Raw genomic sequence first — 25,730 nt, forward strand, 5'->3', positions numbered from 1 at the left:
TTGCTTTTATGGACTGAACCTCTGACATGCATTTGCCCTAGTGAAAAATTACTTGAAAGGCATGAACTGGTTTCGATCTTCTAGTTCACATGTGTCAAACTCAAGGGCCGCGGGCCTGATCAGGCCCCGACAAGCCATTTAATCTTGCCCACCAGCTCCTCAGAATGTTGCAAAAAGTTCCATTGGTTTACATTTATATTTACAGCAACGGTGACATTTTATTTGGTTTGCCTAATTTTCTCTCAGGATTAAGAAAGTATCCATCTATTTATTTATCAGAGCTTGTCTGCCGCGGCCACTGGTATGTCGAACGCACCACAAATACTGCAAGTCCCCCAATGCACTGCCCCCGCGTTGGTAGCATACGTCAATTTAAGGAGCACTTTCCCCACTGTCCAGCCCTCGACTTACACCCATTTTTTTCCCCCGGCCCTCTGTGTATTTGAGTTTGACACCCCTGTTCTAGTTTGATGGGATGCTGCCTCTGGATAGCGGTTTTCAACCTCTGGATAGTGGTAGTATTTAAGTTTGTCCAATTATGGTCAAATAAGTGTCACCTCTGTGTTATTGGTGAATCATTTGTCATCAGTCAGATACCAGTTTCCACAGATGGTCTGCTGACAGTCAACTCTCCAATATTTTGAATTTGGACTGCAGTGCCCATTTTAAAGCTTGCTCTGAGTGTTATATATTGGCTCTTTTAACAAGTGACAAGAGGTTTTCTTTTTAACATTTTTAAACCAAAATAACGAACGAGATTAACATAATATTTATTCAGTCCGCGGTCCACACTCCCGTACAGGAGGTGGCAGTAAGGAGTAACTATATTTAACAACAGATGAAGAAATATGTGTAAAGCGGAAGTGATTGCCTTCTGTTCGCATCGGAGTTTGCGCATGCGGACTCACATCAGGCGGGTCCTCACATTTGGCAGCGACAATCGGTTCTCTTAAACTCAAAGGTACAAGTTTCGCTTGACCATGGAAGACGAAAGCTGTAATTATGCTATAATTATGGTGATGGCCCAATGGTGAAGCTACTGACGTTTTTCTAACAGCAGCATTTTTTTTTTAAGATTAGATCGTCACTAACCTATCCTAGTTGCTACCCGATCCTAGTCGCGCATGCTCAGAGACAAATGCGTTACGGCAGAAGCCTCATCAGCAACATATGGGGCTTGTCTTAACGCATAATGTGGGTTTATTTAACGTTATATTTAATAATGTTGAAAACTTTTTATAGCATAAGGCTCGACGTCAATATATGGGGCTTGTCTTAACGCATAATGATGGTATGTTTTGACAAATAGGCCAACTGTTACCAGGCTAAATCTCTCTCATCGTCCATGAGCAGGATATAGTTAAACGGCTATATGCCTATGACAGATTCATATTAGGATTTGAAACATGGCTACGATAACAAAATAATAACAGAATAACACATTTGCCACATAGTAAGAATCATTCCAAATTGGTTATTACCTCAAAATTCAGTAATATATTTACATTAGAAATATATGTAAACTCAGGACTCTGTTTGGTAATGATATCTGTATTTGATGGATACTATTTTTGGTCCATTTGGTAAGGATATCTGTATTGGATGGGTTATGTTTTTGGTCTGTTTGGTAAGGATATCTGTTTATCGGATGAATTATATATATATATTTTTTAACTCCCAGTGATTTAGGCCATATTTGATTGTCTTTTTGAGTTTCTTGTGGCCTTTCAGAAGTTCAGGGTAAAATTTCTGAGAATGATGGATTTCAGTCTGTTCCAACCTCTATAGGATGCGTTTCCAGTATTTTGACGATGTGGAACAATTTTTACGCTTTAAAACTCACAGAGAAGACCAACAACACCCCAAGCGTATAAGAACAGCAAGTAAACATTTTTTCCTGAAAGGTAGGGAGGTCATTTTATAACATCATTGTGATCCAAAATGATTCAGTCAGCGGTGTACAAATGTGCATCCTTCACCTCCTTCCTTCTTCTAGATGACAGTCTTTGGCATTTTGATGACCAACGGCAACGCAAAGTCCTTCGCAGCCAGGAAGAAGTGAATAATGTGCTCAAACAATACCACAATGAGAAGTACCACAAGAATAGGAGGGGGACTATCAAAGAGGTGACAGGACGTTTCTACTGGGGTTCCATGAGAGAAGATATAAACAAATGGGTTGACAATTGTGAAAGATGCAGTCAGATCCGTCAAAAATGTGTCATTTCCCGGAAAAACCTAAATTACTGCATTTGTTACGGATGTGAGAGTAGCCCGGTATCAAACAGTGAAGACGAGAGCCTGACCTTTCACAGGTGAGTTTTGTTGGAGCTGGTCCTTTTAAGTAGTTTTCACAAATTCTCTCTGAATTGCATGTTGTATAGGGTAGCACATTAGGATAAAGGCCAATGTTGAGTATCAGGTTTTGTTACTGTATAAATCATTCTTAATTTTGTTAAGTTTCTTTTGTATTTAGATTTTTTTTAGTATGTCAGTGCATATGGAAGGCTATCAGGGTTTTTTTAAGTAACACACACATGCAGCACAACTCAGGGAACTGCTTCATGGAGTGTTCTGCAAGCTTCCTCACCCTTATCTTCTCTGCTATCAGGTTCCCCAGAAGTGATGACGAGAGATTCAAGCTTTGGATGTCCTATGCTAAACGGGATCCATGGTCTCTAACCAGAATATCTTTCCTGTGCTCAAAGCACTTCACAGAGGACTGCTTTGATCACTCAGGAGGGAGTGTATCTCTCAAACCCGATGCAGTCCCCACTGTGGCAATGGCCTCAGACATTCAACAGGTAACCAACAAATAAACATCAATTTGGATATGTTGTCATTTTGCTCAGAGTTACAATCCCTTTGTGATGGCCTTTTCATCAGCAGAACGTGGCATTGAACCGTAATACTTTTTCAGTAATTCCAGAAGGTTCCAAGAGGTTCGGTTATTCAAATGTTTGCCTTTATTAACTTGAACAGGAGAGCAATGAAGATGACGCTGAACCTTCCCAAGACCTGGCACAATATCATATAGAGCATCCGTATGCGATGGATTCAGAGAGGGCGGAGTTGGGGGGTTTGGGCGATCTAGTGTGGGAAAATGACCCAAACAGCAGGAAGGATCTCCCTTTCTCCAGGTATGATGCAGTGGAGAGGTACTTTAGGACAGGGACATATTCAAAGGAGTGGTTGCGGTACATGAAGCAGTTTGTCAGAGGAGCCAAGAAGCGCTACAGTCTGGAAGGTAATATGAGTCACATTCACTGACACTTGCAGCATCACATAACCTATTTCTCGTCACCCATTCATAACTCCAATTCTGTCCTATCCAGGTGATGTTCTGTACTACCGCCGAGGAACCAGACGCTGTAGGGTACTTCGAAGTCGAGCACAGGTCAATGAGGTGTTGAGGGAATATCACGATAACCAAGGTCATTACGGCCCAAAGCATTGCATTAGCGCCATCACTAAGGGATACCACTGGGGAACCCTGATAGGGGACATTGAACTGTGGGTTGGCAACTGTCAAATTTGCCTGAATAGGGATGAATCATCCCAGAAGTTTTACTGCTCTGTGAAGGGCTGCAACAATCAAAATGGGCCGGTGGAGAGAAGTCTGGGCTTGACCTTTCATCGGTAAGGGAGCGTCCATCCACACGGCAGTGGGCTCTCACATCCCTGCTACTTCCATATAACACAGGTCTGCTTTATATGACCTGATCATACACAACCAAGGTCAAATCTCATAGTACTCACACAAATGGCGCAAGTTTATCGTACATGGGCTGATATTGTAATGTTTCCACAGCTGTCTTTATTTTTTTGTATTTACATGGTCTGAGCACACAGGAAGACAGTCAGATCATATAGTATTCAAATGCTGAAACGGAGTTCAGTTTAAGTCTGAAAACAGCGTATGATTCACTGTAGCCAGCCGCAATCGGTGGCGTGTTATGTCCATCTTTATTGTTGGATCTGAGTTTCACTGATTCAGTTTTCTTTCTGTAGGTCGTCCCTCTCATAAAAATAAAAATGAATTATTATTATTATAATTATTATGAATTATTATTATTTATTATTATAATTGCGTTTTGTTTCTATCGACAGGTTTCCTCTTAATGACCCCGAGAGGCTCCGCCAGTGGATCGAAAACACACACATAAGCACGTGGTCTCCACACACAAGGTCAAGGGTCTGCTCCAGTCATTTCACAGAAGACTGCTTTGAGCGCGTGGCCAGGGAAAAGCAGCTGAAAAATGATGCTGTTCCCACCCTGTTACTGGGCCAGCCTGGGCTAGAGGTATGACAATGGGAGCAGTAAGCATAGCTATGTTTAAGTTAGACTTTAGTTTTTGGCAGGCACTTTTGTCCAAAGTGACTTAGAAAAAGAGCAATAAAAAACATGTAGAATAGAATTAATGAAATTAAACAAAATGGATAATGAAACACAACAACACCAACAACAACAATAATAATAATAATAATAGTAACTACTGTTTTAAATGCCAAACTGCCCCAAACTATGAATATATTCAAAACTGTACGGCTGTAACATATAAACTAGCAGGCCAGGTGCTGTTTAAAAAGTTGAGTTTTAAATGCTTCTTGATAATGCTTCTCACGTGTTCCTTCTCCACTGAGGAACCACAAAGAAAAAGAGTCTTGACTGTGATCTCGTTATGGTTTCTCCTAGCTTCATCTTATCTCGTCTGGAAATGTCAACACATACAACACATTTGTTTTTCTCTCCTCATACAGGGAGCACAGGTCACAGATGCGGATAATATCTTGGAAAATACCCAGCTCACCTTTTTCTCAAAATATGACGCTGTGCACAAATTCTTGAGCGAAGGCACCTATCCTCCAGGTTTAAATGCTGTGGAGAGAAACACATTGCGGAGACTTTGTAACAGATTTGCCCTACATGGTAAGCCTGTTAAATAAACTCAGCATTTGGGGACCTAGTTTGATGGCGAAAACAGCTGGTGGACACAGCAGCGCTTGTGTACTGTTGGTGTGTTTATGTTGTCGAATGTTTATGTTGATGAATGTTTATGTTGATGAATGTTTATGTTGATGAATGTTTATGTTGACGAATGCTTATGTTGACGAATGTTTATGTTGACGAATGTTTATGTTGATGAATGTTTATGTTGACGAATGTTTATGTTGACGAATGTTTATGTTGATGAATGTTTATGTTGATGAATGTTTATGTTGACGAATGTTTATGTTGACGAATGTTTATGTTGATGAATGTTTATGTTGATTTATTTGAAGAACAAAGAAGAGAGCCAGGGTACTATTCGGCGACACTCGCTAAGCAGTTTAGCGAGCTAAACTCCAGGCTAAAAAAAGACAACAACGCCTTAGCGGATTCGGCGAAGCAACTTTTGCTCAATTTCCATGGTAATTAATCGCTTAGCCTTAGCCTGCTCCAGGGCAGGCTAAGCAAAGTTTAGCTGGCTAAACTTGCCACACCCACGCCAAAAGGAGGGATCCCATTGACGAGGAGTCATAGTTTGATTAGCGTAGGAAGAGTTCTTTGCGATCGCCAAGAAGATCCATTTTTCCATCATGATGAGTTCTTGTATGAGCGCTACCGATCCACCCGACAAGGAATAATTAATTTAGAAGACCTTCTCGAGTCATTTATTGCATAGGCTACACCACCGTCAAACATTGAATGTCATCACTTTCTTGAGAGTGGTAGCCTTCATTTTTGTAATGTCGGCGATGCGGAGAACAAAGCACTCATAATTATATGACAGTGGTAGCAGAGTTGAGACATTGGTACAGTTGATAAACCCAAAATAACTTTCATAATGCAGCATGAGACGTGATTTTTAGTTTGCACATGAATACTAACGTTTTCTTTGATCCCAGGAAATTTGAGCACATAACCCAAATAGATATCGCTAAAGTTGTTTTACCTACTTTAACTTACATCATTGCAAACGTTTAGTTTTGCAAACGTGTCTAGTGTTTGTGCGGTAGTGAATGGTGGAGGTGGATGGTAAGGTGGGTGCATGATAAGAAGAGAGAAATAGACACAATTTCTTTTCATTGCTTAAATGTATTGAATTTCTTATTAATACATTCACATTTAGTCATTTAGCAGACGGTTTTATTCAAAGCGATTTAAAACTACAATTCCTACGAGGGTGAGGAGAGTCGAACCGGTGACCTACAGCATGCACGCCAAACGCTAAACCCACTGCACCATAGTACCTTTCTGTGTAGGGAAAAGATGTCACGTATTATACATCTTATAGACAGTTTCTTATATTGCTGTGGTAGCCGCGGGAGTGTTGAATTTTGACATGATTATGGTCTTGAATTCTTCATAACGCGTTCATGATCATATCCTGCCTTATCGGAGAAAATAATAGTCTTTTTCTTTGAGTTTAGACCATTGTACCTTTCAAAAAAATCATGGTTATGGGGATCGACCTTTCTTGCCTTTTGAAGCAAGACGAGCATGCGCAATTTAGCTGACGAGATAAATTAACTTGAGGTTAAAATAAATTAGCGCCCGTCGCCAGACCGGCTTGGCCTGTTCTCATTTAGCGAGCTAGTTAATCTCCAGTTGCGAGCTAAATTAATTATCTTAGCTTCAGTTGTACGCCGAACAGGGCCCTGCTCCTGCTTCCTTGCTAGTATAGAAATATCTAGGCGTAATTCCCTTCCAATAAAGGGAATGGGATTGTTTTTGCCAGATGGATGAATCAGACTTAGGCAGTGATGGTTTGCGATTGGCACATTCAATCTTTTCATGTCGGAGAAGCATTTAACCAATATCAAGCATTTAACCAATATTCATGTCTCGGTGGCTATTGGTCTTCTGGACATTTTTAGCAAATTGATGTTTAGCACGGTCTGTCTCATATGCAACTCACTCATATTTCTTAAGGTCTTATCACTTCAAATCTAAATTACTTTTAGATGTTTTTCACATCTGCCTCCTATGTTTTTCAGATGGTGTGCTTTTTTTCAACTCAAATCACAACCGACGCAGAGTAGTCAGGAACAAAGAGGATGTCCAGGCCACCCTCACGGCATACCACAATGAGATGAACCACCTGGACGTGGACAAGTGCATCAAGCTCATCTCCAAGCACTTCCACTGGGGCTCGCTGAAGGCCGATGTCCGGTGTTGGATCCAGAGGTGTGAGGAGTGCTCTGCTGCCCGTGCGCCTGCCCCACAGCCCTGTGCCACTCTATCCAGCCAGACCCAGGCTTCAAGGTGAGCGCTGATCATACAAGTCCTTCAGTTAAATAAATAATAATGCATTTTATTTGTATAGAACACTTTCACATACAACGATGTCTCAAGGTGCTTAACAGGGTCACAATAGCCATTTAAAGCAGTGCATTCAAAACAAGAGACCTTAAAGACCTTAACCAATTAATAGGGAAGTCACTAAACCTCAATAGCTGCGTTTCCATCCAACTTATTTACATATTACAAGCTCATTCATAATATTTTTTTCTAAAGGAAACAAGACCCCATTCCAGATTCTCCGTCTTTGTCCACGATTTACTGTTACTGACATACTCCAGCCCTCCCTGAGGGCCGGGCAGAGTTATCTTGCCCTCCTAAGAAAAGATTTGGGGACCTAAACCATAACACAGGATTGATTACCAATACACAGAAACTTAAGAAATATTAAACTATGCCTGTATGTGAGGATTGTGCTGTTATGCTTCTGGACCGCGTGTTGCTGTTTTGTAGCTATGTGAAATCACTCACCATTCAGTTCTTGTATACATACAGTCACTATACAGAGCTGTTTTTCTTCTGTAAGTCGCACAGGCACAGACACAGACAAGGGCAGCTCAGCAGCTGGGAAGATGGGACGAGTCAAGGCTGTTGCTCAGGCAGAGCCGGTGGAATCAGTTCACCTGGGCTCTCGCACATCTGGGTATCATGCTGTTAAGAGAAGTGCTCCTCTGGATAGCGCCGGTCTTCCGCCAAAGAAGCCTAGAAAAGATGGAGGTGTGCTCCCCATGTCCTTACAGAAGTATGTACCACTCAGATTTTTTCTATGGATATTTAATGAGATGGTGACCGTAGAAATGACAGACACCACATCTCTGTTCCAAATACATACAGTCAGTTGGTCTTTAATCTTTTGATTCTGTAGTTCCCAGGTCCATTTGGATAAGGGTTTGCCAGTGCTGGACAGGATGGAACCTTTGCGTGCAAGGACAGTTTTGCAACAGTGCTCACAAGCAATAATTAAAATACATGATGGAAGATACAAAAGGGTAAGATGTTTTGCATGAGGGGAGTTTTCTCTTTTCTGCGGCTATTTATTCCTTATTAACATACTGTCTTTATTGATGCAAATGACACTGTTGAACAGACTGACAGACCTCTCTTCTAAAAGCTTTCCCAATGCATCACTTAAAAGTTTTACAAGTTTTCAACAAAGCAGGTCTTAGCACCTTCAAAAATGTAAATATGTTGTTATTTACATTGTGTCATATGTAATGTGCTGTATGTAATGTGTATGTAATATAATGTGCTGTTTTATAGATTGATGCTGGCCTAGTGATATATTTGAGTTTTTTCCAAGAAGCCACAGTGGATATTATCGTAAAGATGGGTGAGTACAAAATACCATATCAGTTTTGTGCCAAGAATGACTCGGATACAAACAGCAGCATACAGACCTGTGGGCTCTCTTTCTCAACAGTGAGAACCTTGCTGGAGGCCAAGTTGTTCCATGTCGAAGGAGGAGAACCCTTATCTGTGCTTGATCTTCCTGGGAGTGTTCTCATAGTTCCACAAGACTCGCTAACAGGAACACTGAAAGACTGCAAGTTTAAGTATTTGCAGAGAATTGATGCCTTGAATGGACTGCGGCTTTACAAGAAGTTTGTGTCCCAGTGTGAGAGAGCTTTGGCTTCTTCCAAAAAGTGTGTGAAAGCCGAATGTATTGTCAAGTATGGGGTTTATGGTCAGAAACAGACAGTTAACATCAGTTCAGAAGAGCCACTCACTCATGTTGTTGAATTCTAGAAACACTTGTCCTTCAGAAGTTCTATGTGCACAGAAATGCTTGTGTGGAATATTCGGTGTGTTATGTGCGGAAATCAAATAAAAAAAATCTGATGGTACAGTGTTTGCTTTTATGTAATTTCATTCATGAACCATGGACTAAACCTCTGACATGCATTCGCCCTAGAGAAAGAATACTTTTGGGGTAAGCATGTACTGGTTTCGATGTTCTATTTTGATGGGATGCTGCCTCTGGACAGCGGTTTTCAAATAGTGCCACAGTCTCAGTAGAATCAAGATCAGGGCTTTGACTTCGCCATTCCAGAACATTCACCTTTCTGTTTTTGAGCCACTGCAGTGCTGCATTGGTCATTGTCCTGTTGAAAGATTCATTTTCATCTGCCCCATAAAACCCTTCCCATCTGGTTTTGCAGCTTCCGTTTTCTGATCATGGACCCAACAGTGTTCACTGGGACATGGAAACTGAGGATATTTTCTTGTACCCTTTTCCTGCCTTATGCATTTCAACTACATTCTCTCTTACTTCACAGAAATGCAATTTAGCCTTCATTTTCTCGGTGATTTCCCCACCAGGCTTACAAATATAATGTTGTCTCAATTCTTGTGCCTCCAGAAGCAACAAGGCTGGCAACCCTTCTTCTGCTTTGCAAGCTGTTTGCCACTGTTCAGTCTTTTGAATGTGTCAAGTGACATCACATTGCATTTGGAATCCGTGTCAACTTTCATTTCAGTGGGCTTGCCATGTATGTGCATTTGTGACATATTCTTCATCCTTTTTAATTAGCTTTTAGGTTCACACGGTCGACACAACTTTCTACCTCAACGCCATCCACATAGAATGTTCCCTCTTCAGATGACTCTTCATCTATTGCCACCTCATTGCCACAGTAGCCTATGTCTGACTGCATTTAACCAAATGACCATGAACAGCTTTTTATTTGATGATTGGCTATCTTCATCCACATCCACACACATATACCCAGTAATCAAGTAATCATAACATATAAATTAAAAAAGTTCATGGTTTCATACAGGCTTATTTCTGTATTGATGACCGTTACACCAGACCAAGATGCTGTCGGTAGAAGATGGGTGGTAAGCAGACGTTTGGTGGTAACGGGAAGTTTTTCGATAGCTAAGTAGCTGTCTCTGAAGTTAGTTAATCGACTATCGTTGGGAACGGGAAGTAATTCTGTTCTCTGATTGGTTATGACCGGTCAGATGGCTGGTCTTAACCAATCAGAGACCAGTTACCACCGATTGTCTGCCGACAGAGACAACAATTTGGACTGCAGAGCCCACTTTAAACCCTCGCGCTCAGTGTTATATGTGACACAAATTATTATTTTTTATTTCTTTTACCAAAATAACGAACGAGATTAACAGAATATTTCTTGAGTCCACGGTCCACACTCCCGTACAGTGGTGGCAGTACGGGGCTACTATATTGGTGTAACAACAGATGAAGAATATATTGGAAGTGGAAGTTGTTGACTACTGTTGGCAGAGGTTCGGTTCGCTTAAACTAAAAGGTACTTCGTTTGACCATGGAAGACGAAAGCTGTCAAGGGTACTTGTGCTAATGGCCCAGTGATCACTGACGTTTTTTCACAGCAGCATTTTCTCTGAAATGTATTTATTCTTGAAGATTAGATCCTTGTTAATCTTCCCGACATTTATGACCCGTGTTTTGCCAAAAACTGTTACCAATGCTTCTCATCGCCCATGAACATGATATTGGTTAATGGCTATATGCCTATGAGAGATTCATATCTAAGATTTGAACTATGGCTATGATAACAAAATAATTGCAAAATAACACATTGGCCACAGTAAGATTGCCAAACTGATTATTACCTCAAGTGCAACATATATTTACATTAGAAATATATGTAAACTCAGGCCTAATAAATCGGATCTGTTTGGTAAGGATATCTGTATTTTTGTAACTCTCAGTGATGTAGGCGGTGGTCTTTTAACTGTATTTGCATGGCTTTTTGAGTTACTTGAGGCCTACCAGTGGTTCAGGGGATAATTTCCGGGCATGATGGACTGTAAGAGCAGTCTGTTCCACCTTCTATAGGATGTATTTCCAGAATTATAACGATGTGGAACAATATTTACGCTTTGGAACTCACAGACCAGGCTGTCAGAACCAAAGCCATATAAGAAGAGCAAGTTTGCATTTTTCCTTGAAAGGTAGGGAGGTAATTTTATAACATCATTGTGATTCAACATGATTCAGTCAGCGGTATACAAATGTGCATTCTTCACCTCCTTACTTCTTCTAGATGATGGCCTTTGGTATTTTGATGGCCAAAGGCATCGCAAAGTCCTACGCAGCCCGGAAGAAGTGAAGTATGTGCTCAAACAATACCACAATGAGAAGAGCCACCAGAATAGGACGGAGACTTTCAAAGAGGTGACAGGACTTTTCTACTGGCGTTCCATGACAACAGATGTAAACAAATGGGTTGACAACTGCAGAGGATGCAGTCAGATCCGTCAAAAATTTTGCCCTGCCCCAAAGTCAAATGACTGCATTTGCCACGGCTGTGAGAGTAACAGTGAAGACGAGAGCCTGACCTTTCACAGGTGAGTTTTGTTGGAGCTGGTCCTTTTAAGTAGTTTTCACAAATTGTCTCTGATTTGCATGTTGCATAGGGTAGCACATTAGGATAAAAGCCAATGTTGAGTATCAGGTTTTGTTACTGTATAAATTGTAATTCTTAATTTTGTGATTTTGTTTCCTTTGCTGTCAGGGGGCACTCAGACATATTTGTTTTTTTTAGTATGTCAGCACATGTGGAAGGCTATCAGGGGTTTTATAAGTAACAAACACATGCAGCACAACTCAGGGAACTGCTTCTTGGAGTATTATGCAAGCTTCCTCACCCTTATCTTCTCTGCTATCAGGTTCCCCAGATGTGATGACGAGAGATTCAAGCTTTGGATGTCCTATACCCGACGGGATCCATGGTCTCTTACCAAAAAATCTGTCCTGTGCTCCAAGCACTTCACAGAGGACTGCTTTGATCATTCAGGAGGGAGTGTATCTCTCAAACCCGATGCAGTCCCCACTGTGGCATTGGCCTCAGACATTGAACAGGTAGCCTAACCAACAAAGAAACATCAATTTGGTTATGTTGTCATTTTGCTCAGAGTTCCAATCCCTTTTGATGGCCTTTTCATCAGCAGAAGGTGGCATTGAACTGTAATACTTTTTCAGTAATTCCAGAAAAGGTTTAGTTATTCAAATGTTTGCCTTTATTAACTTGAACAGGAGAGCAATGACGATGACACTGACCCTTCCCAAGTCCTGACAGAAGATCATCCGTATGCGATGGATTCAGAAAGGGCGGAGTTGGGGGATTTGGTCGATCTAGTGGGGGAAAATATCCCAAACAGCAGGAAGGATCTTGCTTTCTCCAGGTATGATGCAGTGGAGAGGTTCTTGATGACAGGCACATTTTCAGAGGAGTTAAAGCAGGACATGAAGAATTATGTCAGAAGGGCCTCAAAGAACTACTGTCTGGAAGGTAATCTAAAACACATTAAATTACACTTGCAGCAGCAGCATCACATAACCTATTTTTGTCTTTGCATACCCCACTCATAACTCCAATTTCGTCCTGTCTAGGTGATGTTCTGTACTACCGCCGAGGAACAACTGGACTCCGAAGAGTGGTTCGAAGTCAAGCGCAAGTCAATACGGTGTTGAGGGAACATCACGATAACCAAGGTCATTGTGGCGCACAACGATGTCTGAGCAACATCACTGAGATGTTCTACTGGGGTTCCATGACAACAGATGTAAACAAATGGGTTGAAGACTGTAGAGGATGCAGTCGGATCCGTCAAAAATATTGCCCTGCCCCAAAGACAAATTACTGCATTTGCTACGGATGTGAGAGTAGCCTGGTATCAAACAGTGAAGACGAGAGCCTGACCTTTCACAGGTGAGTTTTGTTGGAGCTGGTCCTTTTTTTGGTTACTGTAAAAAGACATGTTATTCTTTTTGTGATTTTGTGTCCTTTGCTGTCAGGGGGCACTCAGCCATATTTGGATTTTTTAGTATGTCAGCACATGTATGTAGAAGGCTATAAGGTTATAAGTAACACACGCATGCAGCACAACTCTGCTTCTTGGAGTATTCTGCAAGCTTCCTCACCCTTATCTTCTCTGCTATCAGGTTCCCCAGAAGTGATGACGAGAGATTCAAGCTTTGGATGTCCTATACCAGACGGGATCCATGGTCTCTAACCAAAAAATCTGTCCTGTGCTCCAAGCACTTCACAGAGGACTGCTTTGATCACTCAGGAGGGAGTGTATCTCTCAAACCTGATGCAGTCCCTACTGTGGCAATGGCCTCAGACATTCAACAGGTAACCAGCAAAGAAACATCAATTTGGATATGTTGTCATTTGGCTCAGAGTTCCAATCCCTTTTGATGGCCTTTTCTTCAGCAGAACGTGGCATTGAACTGTAATTTTTTTTTAGTAATTCCAGAAGAGGTTTAGTTATTCAAATGTTTGCCTTTATTAACTTGAGCAGGAGAGCAATGAAGATGACGCTGAGCCTTCCCAAGACCTGACAGAAGATCATATAGAGCATCCGTATGCGATTGATTCAGAGAGGGCGGAGTTGGGGGACTTGGGCGATCTACTGGGGGAAAATGACCCAAACAGCAGGAAAGATCTTGCTTTTTCCAGGTATGATGCAGTGGAGAGGTTCTTGAGGACAGGGACATATCCAGAGGAGTTAATGCTGGACATGAAGCAGTATGTCAGAAGAGCCTCAAAGAACTACTGTCTGGAAGGTAATCTAAGTCGCATTCGATTACGCTTGCAGCAGCAGCATCACATAACCTATTTTTGTCTTTGCATACCCCACTCATAACTTCATTTCGTCCTGTCTAGGTGATGTCCTGTGCTACCGCGGAACAACTGGACTCCGAAAAGTGCTTCGAAGTCAAGCGCAAGTCAATACGGTGTTGAGGGAACATCACGATAACCAAGGTCATTATGGCACACAGCGATGCATGAGCAACATCACTGAGAAGTTCTACTGGGGATCCTTGAATAAGGACGTACGACTGTGGATTGGCAACTGTCAACTCTGCCTGAATAGGGATGAATCATCCCAGAATTTTCACTGCTCTGTGAAGGGCTGCAACAATCAAAATGGGCCGGTGGAGAGAAGTCTGGGCCTGACCTTTCACCGGTAAGAGAGCGTCCATCCACACGGCAGTGGGCTCTCACATCCCTGCTACTTCCACCTAACACAGGTCTGCTTTATATAATCTGACCAAACAAGATGAAGATGAAATCTCATAATGCTGTAATTTTCCGACTATGAACCGCACCATTTATAAACCACATGATAGAATTGTATGTCATTTTATAAAACAAACCTGTGTATTGACCACACCTGTTTATCAACCACAGTCTATATTGTGTCACGTTAAATTAAATATCACGTGGTTGTTGTGCCAATACTACTAGACATTTAACATACAAGTTGTTGTATGAAGGGATAGGGCATCTCAAGCAATAAATACTGTTGTACAGAAGAATCCCACACCGCAACACACATTGATAGTAGCAAAGTTATGTATCTGGTAGTAACAATTTTGTTGGCAAACAGCTTTTAGTAGTGTGTTACTTAGCCCAATTACAGGCACCCAATAAGAAAACAAATGTATTCCTGTGTGTAGGCTGCACCTGAGTAATAATAGCAGGGCTGCAGCCATTTTACAAAATCAATGTATAAACTGCAGTGGATAGTCATGAAATGATGGTAGTCATATTAATGCCATTTGAAGTCTTTTCTTTTTGATTGGATTTTGCAAGATTTATCAGGAAATATAGAATTAGTGAGTTTAGAACCTGTAGATGCACTTATTAGCTGCAACTTTTTTTGTAGACTTTATTTGGGTCATGCACTGTTATAGATTCATGATGTAAGGTGTCATTTTTTTAGACAAATTAAATGTCTAATAGGGGAAAGCCGTAGTGCATTGCCATTATCCCACACCGAACACGGATCTAGTGCCCTGAGGACCCAGGCTCGTGTCTGGGGTCATTCCTCAAGCCCCTTCCCCATCTCTCTCTCTTAAGCCCAAAAATCTAATGTTTTGTACTATGTAATGCCTGTCACTACTTAATGTCTGTATTTTTTTAAACATCTGAATGCTTTTCATATTGACTGACTTATCATAGGGTAGAGAATACTTGAAAGCATTGGATGAAATTAGGATAAACGTGAGCATGTCATGCTAGGCACCTCAGGCTGCATTATTCACTTTAGCAATCTGAAGCTAGCCCATAGCGTCAGTCTTTATTGCTACTTTTCATTGATTCGGGCTTGTTTCTGTAGTGTGTAGATCATCCCCTCCAGAGGCGATTTCTCTAAGACTGCAAGGGAAGCAGCTTCCCCTAAAATGTCGAAAACGAAATTGTCAAAATGTACTGTTGTGTTAACATTTCATTGACTACAAATGCGTTAGCATACGTTCATGTCGAAGACGAGTTCGATCAGAATCTTATCCAAGACTGACTCGATTTTGTTAACTTCTCATACATTCCCGTAATGTCAATGCATTTGACCGTAGAGGCCGAGCGTCCATTCACTTGAATGAGACTGCATGGAACAGTTTTTTTTCATTGCCTCGAAACTCGACGGTCATTGGATAAATGCCAAGATTTGTCCCGCCCCCGGACGCTCAGCGTCTCTGGGGGTGGATGGAGCAGTGGGCTGGCCTAGGCTAGCCTGGACGCTGGGCTTCCGCTTGATGATTGGAGGATCAGTCGAAAGGCTGAATCACTTTTTGATTGACAGATATTCTGAGATATAGAGTGTCACTTGAACAAGGAGCTCAGTCGCATCGCGGATTTTGCCAGTGACATTTTACGACAAACTGCAACCAATTTCTTGATATTTGCTTGGCGAAATTGCTTCCATTATTAATTTCTTCCAAAACACATTCATCTTATTTCCTTGTTTCAGTTTAACATACTTTCCGACTGTTCGAGTTTAATATCGTTTCGTTAGTTCGTTCATTCGAACTGTGGCTAGGTCGGAGTGAACTAGCCAGTTAGTAAGGTGCACACGATGGCAGACAATGCTAATATTGTCGACCTGATTTTGGCGAAGCCATTTGATAGTCTTTCTTACGAGGAGAAACTTAGAATTAAACAGCAGGGCAGATCAACACCTAAGATTGATTTGGTGCAAAAGGTAGGGAAAAGTAACAGGTCTTTTCAGCTCTCCTGGTATGACAAAGTAAGCTGGCTGACTGGAAGTGCTGTGACAAAGAAAATGTACTGTTGGCCATGCATCTTGATGAAACCATCTCAGGGATGTGTTGTCTGGTCAAAATTTGGTTTTGGGGATCTGTATAACTTTGACAGGGCATATAAAAGGCATGAAAAGAGCAATGAACATGTGAGTGCATGTGCAAGGTTAAGCTGCCTGGTCAGGGTCAGGGTTGAACATGCACTCAATGAAGGTGCAGAATTTAGGTATAAATACATTTTTTGATGTAGGCCAACATGAGCTTCCTCTCTTTAAAAGACCAGCAGCCGCCACTGATCCCCTCATGTTACATTTATCGACAGGTTTCCTTTCGATGACCCAGAGAGGCTCAGCCAGTGGATCAAAAACACACACAAAGGCACGTGGTCTCCACACACCAGATCAGTGGTCTGCTCCAATCATTTCACTGAAGACTGCTTTGAGCTTGAAGACAGGGAAAAGCTGCTGAAAAGTCATGCTGTTCCCACCTTGTTACTTGGCCATTCTCGTATAAAGGTATGATGAGAATGAGCCGTTAGCATGCCGCTAATCTCGTCTGGAAATGTCACATACCATACCAATATTTGTTTTTGTCTCTTCATACAGGGAGCACAGGGCTCAGATGCGCAAAATAACTTGGAAAATACCCAGCACATGTTTTTCTCAAAATATGATGCTGTGCACAAATACTTGAGCGAAGGTGCCTATCCTCAAGGTTTAAATGCTGTGGAGAGAAATACAATGCGGAGACTCTGTCAACGATTTGCTGTACATGGTAAGCCTGTTACATGTATTCAAAAGGTGGTGTATTAATTAGGGATGGGATTTGATTGCTTGGAATCCTTAGCCAAAGCATCGTTTCCGGTATCGATGCCGTTGCACATGCGCGATGAGATGTACGCAGCCTTGTTTTGTTTTGACCGCAGCCAACATGTCGTTAAGGCAGAATCGTTCGAAAGTGTGGTTATATTTCACGAAAAAAGATCACTTCAGTTCCACTTGCAAATTTTGCAAAACGTCTATTTCGACAAAGGGCGGGAATACTTCCAATATGTGGAAACATTTGTCCCATAAGCATGCAAGAAATTTGCAGGAATGTCACGTTTTCGATGAGTTACGGAATGACGATAACGTTAATGAAACTCAACAAGGCAAAAGCAGCGTGGCTAACGTTAGCCCTTCATCTGTTAATATCGAAGGTAAACTTTTCCAGAACCTGTCTATTGGGTTAGTGCCATTTGTGTCATTGTGTAAACCAGCTTTCACTTTATGAATAATCTCCATTCCTATTTTGAGAGTTTGTTGACCTATTTTTTTGTTTAAATATGTCAATATACATACCTACTGTATGATAGTATAAAATAAAATGAATGTCAATAAACCCTTTGGTACCATCCCTTGCCCAATGAGAATCGATAAGGATTCCGATTGCTTAAATCCCATCCCCTTTCTTTTTGGCACATTTGTAGCTAAGAATTGACTTGATTTAGCATCTGTCTCAAACATACAATACCTGTGTCACTAGTTTTGAGGAAGATATAAATGATCATTTACTATGTTTTTCACATCTGCCTTCTACGTTCTTCAGATGGTGTACTTTTTTTCACCACAAAGTGCAACCGACGCAGAGTGGTCAGGAACAAAGAGGATGTCGAGGCTACCCTCACTGCGTACCACAATGAGATGAACCACCTGGACGTGGACAAGTGCACCAAGCTCATCTCCAAGCACTTCCACTGGGGCTCGCTGAGGGCCGACGTCCGATGTTGGATCCAGAGGTGTGAGGAGTGCTCTGCTGCCCGGTCGCCTGCCCCACAGCCCTGTGCCAGTCCAGCCAGTCTAGAATGCAATGACCATGAAAATTCCAGCCAGACCCAGGCTTTAAGGTGAGCACTGAACGCACAAGATGTTCATAGCGTTTAGAAGCGTGTTGGTGAATATCATTCAGGAGTCGCTTTCAGGAACATAGCACATTAGTAGGAAAGCCACTATTGATCTTCGCTTCATGACCACTGTTTTGTTGTAGCTACATAAAATCACTTACTGCTCAGCACTTAATACGTTCAGTAAGGGTACAATGATGTTTTTGTTCTCCAAGTCCTTTAGCCACAGACACGGCCAGCTCAGCAGCTGGGGACGTGGAACGAGTCAAGACTGTTGCTCAGGCAGAACCAGTGGAATCAGTTAATCGGGTCTCTCGCACATCTGGGTATCATGCCGTTAAGAGAAGTGCTCCTCTGGATAGCGCCGAACTTCCGGCAAACAAGCTCATTAAAGATGGGGATGTGCTCCCCATGACCTTACAGAAGTATGTGCCACTCATATTTCTTCTATGGATATTTCATGAGATGGTGGCTGTAGAAATTACAGACACGACATCCTTGTTTCAAATACATACAGTCAGTTGGTCTTTAATCTTTTGATTCTGTAGTTCCCAGGTCCATTTGGATAAGGGTTTGCCAGTGCTGGACAGGAGGGAACCTTTGCGTGCAAGGACAGTTTTGCAACAGTGCTCACAAGCAATAATTCAAATACATGATGGAAGATACGAAAGGGTAAGATGTTTTGCATGAGGGGAGTTTTCTCTTTTCTGCGGCTGTTTATTCCTTATTTACACACTGTCTTTATTGATGCATATGACAGACCAGACTGACAGACCTCTCTTCTAACAGCTTTCACCAATGCATCCCTTATTATAGTTTTAAAAGTTTGATTATTATTATTATTTCCACAAAGCAGGTCTTATCACCTTCAAAAATATAACGTGTTGTTATTAACATTACATCATGTAATGTGCTGTTTTATAGATTGATGCTGGCTTAGTGATATATTTGAGTTTTTTCAAAGAAGCCGCAGAGGATATTATCCCAAAGATGGGTGAGTACGAAATACCATATCAGTTTAGTGCCAAACATTACTCAAGATACAAACAGCATAAAGACCTTTTGGCTCTCTTTCTCAACAGTGAGAACCTTGCTGGAGGCCAAGTTGTTCCATGTCGTAGGAGAAGAACCCTTATCTGTGCTTGATCTTCCTGGGAGTGTTCTCATAGTTCCACAAGACTCGCTAACAGGAACACTGAAAGACTGCAAGTTTAAGTATTTGCAGGGAATTGATGCCTTGAATGGACAGCGTCTTTACAAGAACTTTGTCTCCCAGTGTGAGAGAGCCTTGGCATCTTCCAAAACTGGTGTGGAAGCCAAATGTGTTGTCAAGTATGGGGCTTACGGTCAGAAACAGACAATTTACCTCAGTTCAGATGACCCACTCACTCATGTTGTGGAATTCTAGAAACACTTGTCGTTCGGAATTTTTTTTGTACAGAGATAGTTTGAGTTATTTGAATTTTTACTGACATCTTTCAGTGTCTGAGAACAGCTGGTGTGTACTATGTGTAAATCAGTTAAAATATAATTTAAAAATCTGATTGTACAGTGTTTGCTTAAATGCCATTAATTTAAAAACCATGAAACTAACATGAATGCTGGCACATGTGTTTTTGTAGTGGAAAAATATTTAGGTTTATATATAATCATTTGTTGTTGTGTATAGATTAACCCTATCCTATATCATTGTTTTGATAAGGACATTTGATAATAACATTTTTGTAGGACCATAGTTTTAATCACAAATATGTTGACACTACATAAGTCGATAGTTTAGCTGTTGCATTATGTAAGAGCCAACATTAGATCTCTGCAAAATGGGCATCATGAAATCACTATATAATGTAACTTGTGTAAAGTTATGACGACATACAGGTGTGACTCTGAGCACCTTTGGAAAAAAAGAAAAAAAAAGATGGGGAAAGCAACTGGATAAATTTACACCACAGCACCTCTGCTCTGACAGGTTATCTCAGCAATTGGATTATTCATCAGACAAGCTGATTTTCTTACCCATTCTGATTACATGCTGTACGACTATGTAAATCCATTCAACAGACATCTGCACTATCTAATCTATTCACAAAAATTCCACATGGTCTTGAGTGAAGCCAATAATTAAGTCACAATATGAGCTGTTTAGACTACAGAGGAAAAAGTGTACTGTTAGAGAGCAGCAGGTGGCACTATTGCAGTTCTACAACAGCAGTTATAGCACACAGCACAATCGCCTCCATCCATGCTCCATGAAAATAAGAGTTTAGGGGAAAGCGATAAACAAGAGTTGTTTGTTTTGTGTCTTGGGTCCGGGTCCGTAATCTTGAAGTGTGGAAGTCAAATACACTATGATATCAAACTTAGAATTTGTCGAGGAACAGTCTACGGTGCTTTTCCATTCATGCATTTATAGGTCGAAGCGTCACATTTTTATGTTCTGGCATTTGATGTTTAGTCTGAATTAAGTAATGTCAAAGCCCATCTAGCCCCTATTAGAAATACTCTGGTATTAACTACTATTATTAACTATTAAACAGTTCCACTGCCTATATCAAGGCTTAAGCGAGCGATTCCAAAGTTTACAAATGTCCATGATAGGTAGGGTTTGACTTAAATGGATTATCTGTGTGTTTTGTAATAACATTATGTTTAATTATTCGTTTAACTTGTATTATTGTGATGCATGTTTAGTGCGAACGTAATGACCCGCAATACAAGCACTGGGGGGTGCATCTGCAGGCGACTCTCTTTCCAATAGCTACCATTGGTAGGTCTCCCTACGAACAGCAGTAGCCACAGTTTCTAAGCTAGGAAACACACTGGTAACGTACCTCCTTGAACGGAACAACGCTGAGGCAAACGAAAGGGCGAACTATTCTATCTGTCAGGTAACATTTCCTCCTTACTTCATTTTGCATTTTCGTTGAATAGGCAATATATGCGAAGCACCAAGGGTTCGCAGTACTTTGTTTGAATCGGTCTATCTGTCACAAAGCTATGCTATGCTAGCCTGCTTCACTGCTGTCGCATGGAACATCAGCTGTGTATGCGATTCGTTAGCTGGCTAATCTTACCAAACGTCCTCTGCACTTCAACCTGGCTAGCAGCCTAAATATTTAATATGTTTTCCTTTTGAGGAATTGTTGGGAAACCTTAACACCTCACATGACTCCCCATTTGTAGAGGGTTTCATTCAGTTGGACAAGTCAAGCAATTTCGAGATGGCTACTGACATCTTGAATCTGAACGGGTTGCTAGCTGTATTTTGTAGCTGTTAACGGTGTGCATGAACGTTTCTTAAGAGTAACGTAAGTAACACTTGTTTGCAAGCGGAAACAAAATACCTGAAGATAGTTATCGCTAATAACTACTTTACTTTAGGCTTGATTATGAAAATGATTTTTAACCTTTCTAGCCAAAGTGGTTTTGTGTTTCAGGACTAACGTTTCAAAGCCAACACAACATCAATTCAAAGGGTTAACGTTAGCTGGCTATCTATGCTAGGATGTTTTAACCTTAACTTATTTGCTCTTCTATAGTAATTGATGGGTTAATCTCCTTTTGCGTAACAAGGAAAGTTATTTTTGCATTAGGCATACCAAATAAAAGGTGTTTTTAGTGGCTTGGTAAGTTGTCAACAAGTTAACGTTAGCTGGCATAGTTAGAGTCGTTTTACAAAATTATGTGGGGAAAAAAGTTTGGTGCTAAAAAGACACTTTATAGCAAGGTCATACCATGACGTTACAGGCTTGTTTTACATGGGTTAGGTGACTTTTATCAACCTTATCTTTATATTGTATCTATTTGTCGAGGTACAGTATTGAAAAACTGGATGCCAGCTGATTATACCTAATTTTCTTTTTTACTGATCCGAAGCTAAAACTTAGCCTGTAAAAGTTCGTTTCGTCACTGAAGGATCAATGGATGGCTGATATGTCTCCGTGGCACTTTGGCTGCTGCTGACAACGCAAATTGTTGACGAATGTTCTCTACAACTAAAGCTTTAGGGCTCGCTGTCAAAGCTAAGCCCATTTATAGTCGTTTGATCTTAAAAACAGATAACCAGACAAGCAGCTTTTTGATACGTCTACTCTATTGGCAGTAGAGAAAGCCGTCAGCTGTAGAGTGTGTTTATGTGAACGGCTTGACTGATCCTGCACGATCAATCTAGAGAAAAACTATACAGACGGTATCAAGCCGCCGCAGGGTAGACTGAATTATTCATAGCCCCTATCGTCTCATATGAGCTTCACAAAGTGACTGAATTTCCTGTCTTAAAGGGAGGAGAACTGCATCTTTGATCTGTTGAGCTGTTCGGTTCGTTGGCTCAGTCCCACACGATTTTAGTCAGGCTCTGTCCCTTACTTTTTAAGGCCTTCTAAATGTTTTTGGTTCACATCTTCATAGTGTGAAACGCCATAAAATGCTGTGCCCTCACGTCTAAATTTAGATCATATATGTACACATCAGTCTGTTATTTTCTTCCCCTGCCTCTCATGTTTCTGTCTGTGTTTGTCTGCGTGTCAGATTTAGGAGGCGATGGTGATGGGAGCAGACAGCGTCTGGCGGCCCTGAAAGAGGCAGCGTTTGCCCTGGACTTCCCTACCCAAGCCAGAGGTGGAGGCAGGAGGCAGCAGAAGGTCTCAGGATGGAGCAGGCCCAAACGCTGCTCCTCAACGAGGAGGCCTGCGGCCAGCTTGGCGAGCACCAGCGCGCTGAGTTTGTGTACGAGTGGCTGCGCTTCCTCAAGAAGCTGCTCCCCACCACAGACCGGGTAAGTGGCCTTGTGGATACTCGCATCTCTCTTCACCACACACAAAGGGACTGTTTGTCACACTGTCTGGATGTAGAGACGGGCTGCTGGGAAGACATCCCACAAACAGATGGCTCTGTCTGCCTGTGGTGCGTCACTCTTCAGCATCCAGCGTCCCGCCCGCTCTCTCACACTGACTGTATTGTGTGTGTGTGTGTGTGTGTGTGTGTGTGTGTGTGTGTGTGTGTGTGTGTGTGTGTGTGTGTGTGTGTGTGTGTGTGTGTGTGTGTGTGTGCGCAGGCGGACGTGAAACACAAGCAGAAGCGTCTGGTGGAGCAGCTCCAGGCCGTGTTGACGGGCTCCCCGGGTCCTCCGACGCGCCGGCTGCTGGCGCAGTGCTTGGCTCTGGTGTACCGCTACGGAGACTCGCTCAGCGCGCCGCTGGCCCTGGACCGCTGCAGCGACATCATCCGCAGCAAGGACGACTCGCCCAGTGCACTGCCTACCCGACTGTGAGTGATGCCAGTCAAGATTGACAAGCACCAGACGGTCTACTGACCACTGGACTCTACTTGTGAACCACCTACCGCTTTGTCCAAGTGCAGATGTAAACTAGATTTTACAATTTAGAGTGCATTACCTTGGAAGGCTTTGTGGTATTACCTGTGGTATTACTTTTTGGTTTTGTTTAGTTTTTTGTTTACCAAGAGTAGTTCAACTTCACAAACTCCCTTAGCATTAAATGTAGCCCATAAGTCTTTGAGAACTAAGACGTAGTAAGACTCCAAACTCCATAAGACCATCTCCCAAATGAACGGAAATCGGCAGTTTCCATCCTTCAATGTTACAAGGTTACAGAATTACTGGGGGAATAATTATAGATATGTTGGTATTTAGAACGAGACAACACTGAACTGCACACAGATGTGAAACGCACACTTTTATAAATCGGAATACATTTGTGCATATGTAGATTCTAAGGTTTGTGCGTGCGCAGTATTTTAGGATGGCATCTGTTTTCTAAATGAGGCTCGATGTGTGCCAAACTATCCCGGCTGTGTGCACCGCCGCGGTGTGCCTTTCATCTAGAATGCTTTAATGTATGGTGGAAGAGAGGGATGAGGAAGAGGTCATTTACATTGAAAGGGATGGTTGGGGAAGAGGTGTCGCTTTAGGGTTATAAATGGCCAGTATCTGGGCTGCTGGGAAGACGTCCCACAAACAGATGACACTGTCTGCCAGTGGTGTGCTCAGGCCAGTATCTCCTTGGGACACGCCGTTGTTGAGCTCACGCTGAAAGGTGAAGGACATGCTGGCTCTTAAATCACCCTCAGAGTGCTGAGTGGTTCTGGCCTCCTGCCACCTGTGGCCTGACTGGAATAGTAATGTGATATAATGGCATGTGTGTCACTGTAGGGGCATACTTGGAAAAAAAAATCTCCATAGCTGCTCATTTTGCAGATGTGTGCAGAGAGTGATGTCACTGTAGGGGCATCTTTAAGGGATGTGTGCAGAGAGTGATGTCACTGTAGGAGCATCTTTAAGGGATGTGTGCAGATGTAGGGGCATTTTTAAGGGATGTGTGCAGAGAGTGATGTCACAGTAGGAGCATCTTTAAGTGATGTGTGCAGAGAGTAATGTCACTGTAGGAGCATCTTTAAGGGATGTGTGCAGAGAGTGATGTCACATTAGGAGCATCTTTAAGGGATGTGTGCAGAGAGTGATGTCACTGTAGGAGCATCTTTAAGGGATGTGTGCAGAGAGTGATGTCACTGTAGGAGCATCTTTAAGGGATGTGTGCAGAGAGTGATGTCACTGTAGGAGCATCTTTAAGGGATGTGTGCAGAGAGTGATGTCACTGTAGGCATAGATATCTATAATAAAGGCTAGATATCCTGCCTGCGTTTCTGGCCGACGGAGTCGAATGTCCGCACATTTCGGCCATTTTGAGGACAGTATAGCTCACTCCCCCTTAACATTGTGTTGGTAGTGGACTTTTTAAATAACCAGAACTTGCTCAATTTCCAACCGATTTTCAAACGGGTTGGTTTGTTATAAACGTAAGATATTTCTTATGGCATTACATACTTATGAAGGATTATAAACATGGGTTTTCATATGAAAATAACATTGACAGGTCTCTGACAGGTCTCGTTTCAAGGGAGTGTTCAATAGAGCAGGTTGCACAAAATTCTGGCATCTTCATTGGCAATAAAGTCAGCAATTTCCTGTCGAAATCATAATGTAAGATGTTTAACAAACCAACCCGATTGGAAATCATGTGCAACTTCAGTTTTATTATGTGCAACTTAAGTTATATTGAAAAGAAAGAACAATTACTCGCCAATTGATGTAAAATGACTGATACACAATAGCCGTGATACACAATTAAGCTGCACATTTCAAGCATCCAGAATTATTACCAAGGTAATGACGATTGTAAATCAAGTCATATGTAAATCCGTCAAAATTTCCGCGAGAGAAGAGTGTAAACGATTGTGAAGATCACTGACGTTACCTAACGTACCACTGATCCCTACCGGAAGCATACTGTCCTCAAAATGGCCTCCTGTACGGACATTCAAGAGTCCGCCATAATCCATCTAGCCTTTATCTAAGATATCTATGACTGTAGGGGCATCTTTAAGGGGTGTGTGCAGAGAGTGATGTCACTGTAGGGGCATCTTTAAGGGATGTGTGCAGAGAGTGATGTCACTGTAGGAGCATCTTTAAGGGATGTGTGCAGAGAGTGATGTCACTGTAGGAT

The 25,730-nt window shown here is 41.9% G+C and overlaps 3 protein-coding genes and 3 long non-coding RNA genes across 6 annotated transcripts in view; all 6 read left to right on the forward strand.

Annotated features, from left to right (window-relative positions):
- The first annotated feature begins 922 nt into the window (after positions 1-922).
- LOC308374309 lies at positions 923-2,225 on the forward strand. The gene is made up of 3 exons (XR_013968869.1): positions 923-961; positions 1,789-1,904; positions 1,997-2,225. It is a non-coding gene; the product is annotated as an uncharacterized lncRNA (long non-coding RNA).
- Positions 2,226-3,126: 901 nt separating this feature from the next.
- LOC308374167 lies at positions 3,127-4,224 on the forward strand. The gene is made up of 3 exons (XR_013968863.1): positions 3,127-3,247; positions 3,336-3,639; positions 4,111-4,224. It is a non-coding gene; the product is annotated as an uncharacterized lncRNA (long non-coding RNA).
- A 3,602-nt stretch (positions 4,225-7,826) lies between these two features.
- On the forward strand, positions 7,827-8,869 carry LOC308374658. The gene is made up of 4 exons (XR_013968880.1): positions 7,827-8,027; positions 8,151-8,274; positions 8,546-8,615; positions 8,706-8,869. It is a non-coding gene; the product is annotated as an uncharacterized lncRNA (long non-coding RNA).
- A 2,398-nt stretch (positions 8,870-11,267) lies between these two features.
- LOC308374481 (uncharacterized protein) lies at positions 11,268-14,028 on the forward strand (the record flags this gene model as incomplete). The annotated part of the gene is made up of 6 exons (XM_080850262.1): positions 11,268-11,626; positions 11,948-12,140; positions 12,315-12,570; positions 12,672-12,990; positions 13,224-13,416; positions 13,951-14,028. The coding sequence occupies 6 exons, from the start codon at positions 11,268-11,270 to the stop codon at positions 14,026-14,028; spliced, it is 1,398 nt and encodes a 465-aa protein (XP_080706388.1).
- Positions 14,029-14,095: 67 nt separating this feature from the next.
- On the forward strand, positions 14,096-19,618 carry LOC308374482 (uncharacterized protein; the record flags this gene model as incomplete). Its single annotated transcript, XM_080850263.1, has 8 exons — positions 14,096-14,254; positions 16,651-16,843; positions 16,934-17,102; positions 17,916-18,213; positions 18,426-18,635; positions 18,759-18,882; positions 19,135-19,204; positions 19,380-19,618. Exons 3-8 carry the CDS (start codon positions 16,982-16,984, stop codon positions 19,616-19,618), a joined length of 1,062 nt encoding a protein of 353 aa, XP_080706389.1. The 5' UTR covers positions 14,096-14,254; positions 16,651-16,843; positions 16,934-16,981.
- Positions 19,619-20,975: 1,357 nt separating this feature from the next.
- The window catches only part of heatr5a (HEAT repeat containing 5a), a 37,965-nt gene continuing 33,210 nt past the window's right edge, over positions 20,976-25,730 (forward strand). The window contains exons 1-3 of the mRNA XM_080849526.1: positions 20,976-21,098; positions 22,738-22,984; positions 23,264-23,475. Coding sequence (XP_080705652.1) covers positions 22,859-22,984; positions 23,264-23,475 — 338 coding nt within the window. The 5' untranslated portion in view covers positions 20,976-21,098; positions 22,738-22,858. The remainder of the gene's footprint in view (positions 21,099-22,737; positions 22,985-23,263; positions 23,476-25,730) is intronic.

Source organism: Sprattus sprattus (genome assembly GCF_963457725.1).
Source record: "Sprattus sprattus genome assembly, chromosome: 13".
NCBI lineage: Eukaryota > Metazoa > Chordata > Actinopteri > Clupeiformes > Clupeidae > Sprattus > Sprattus sprattus.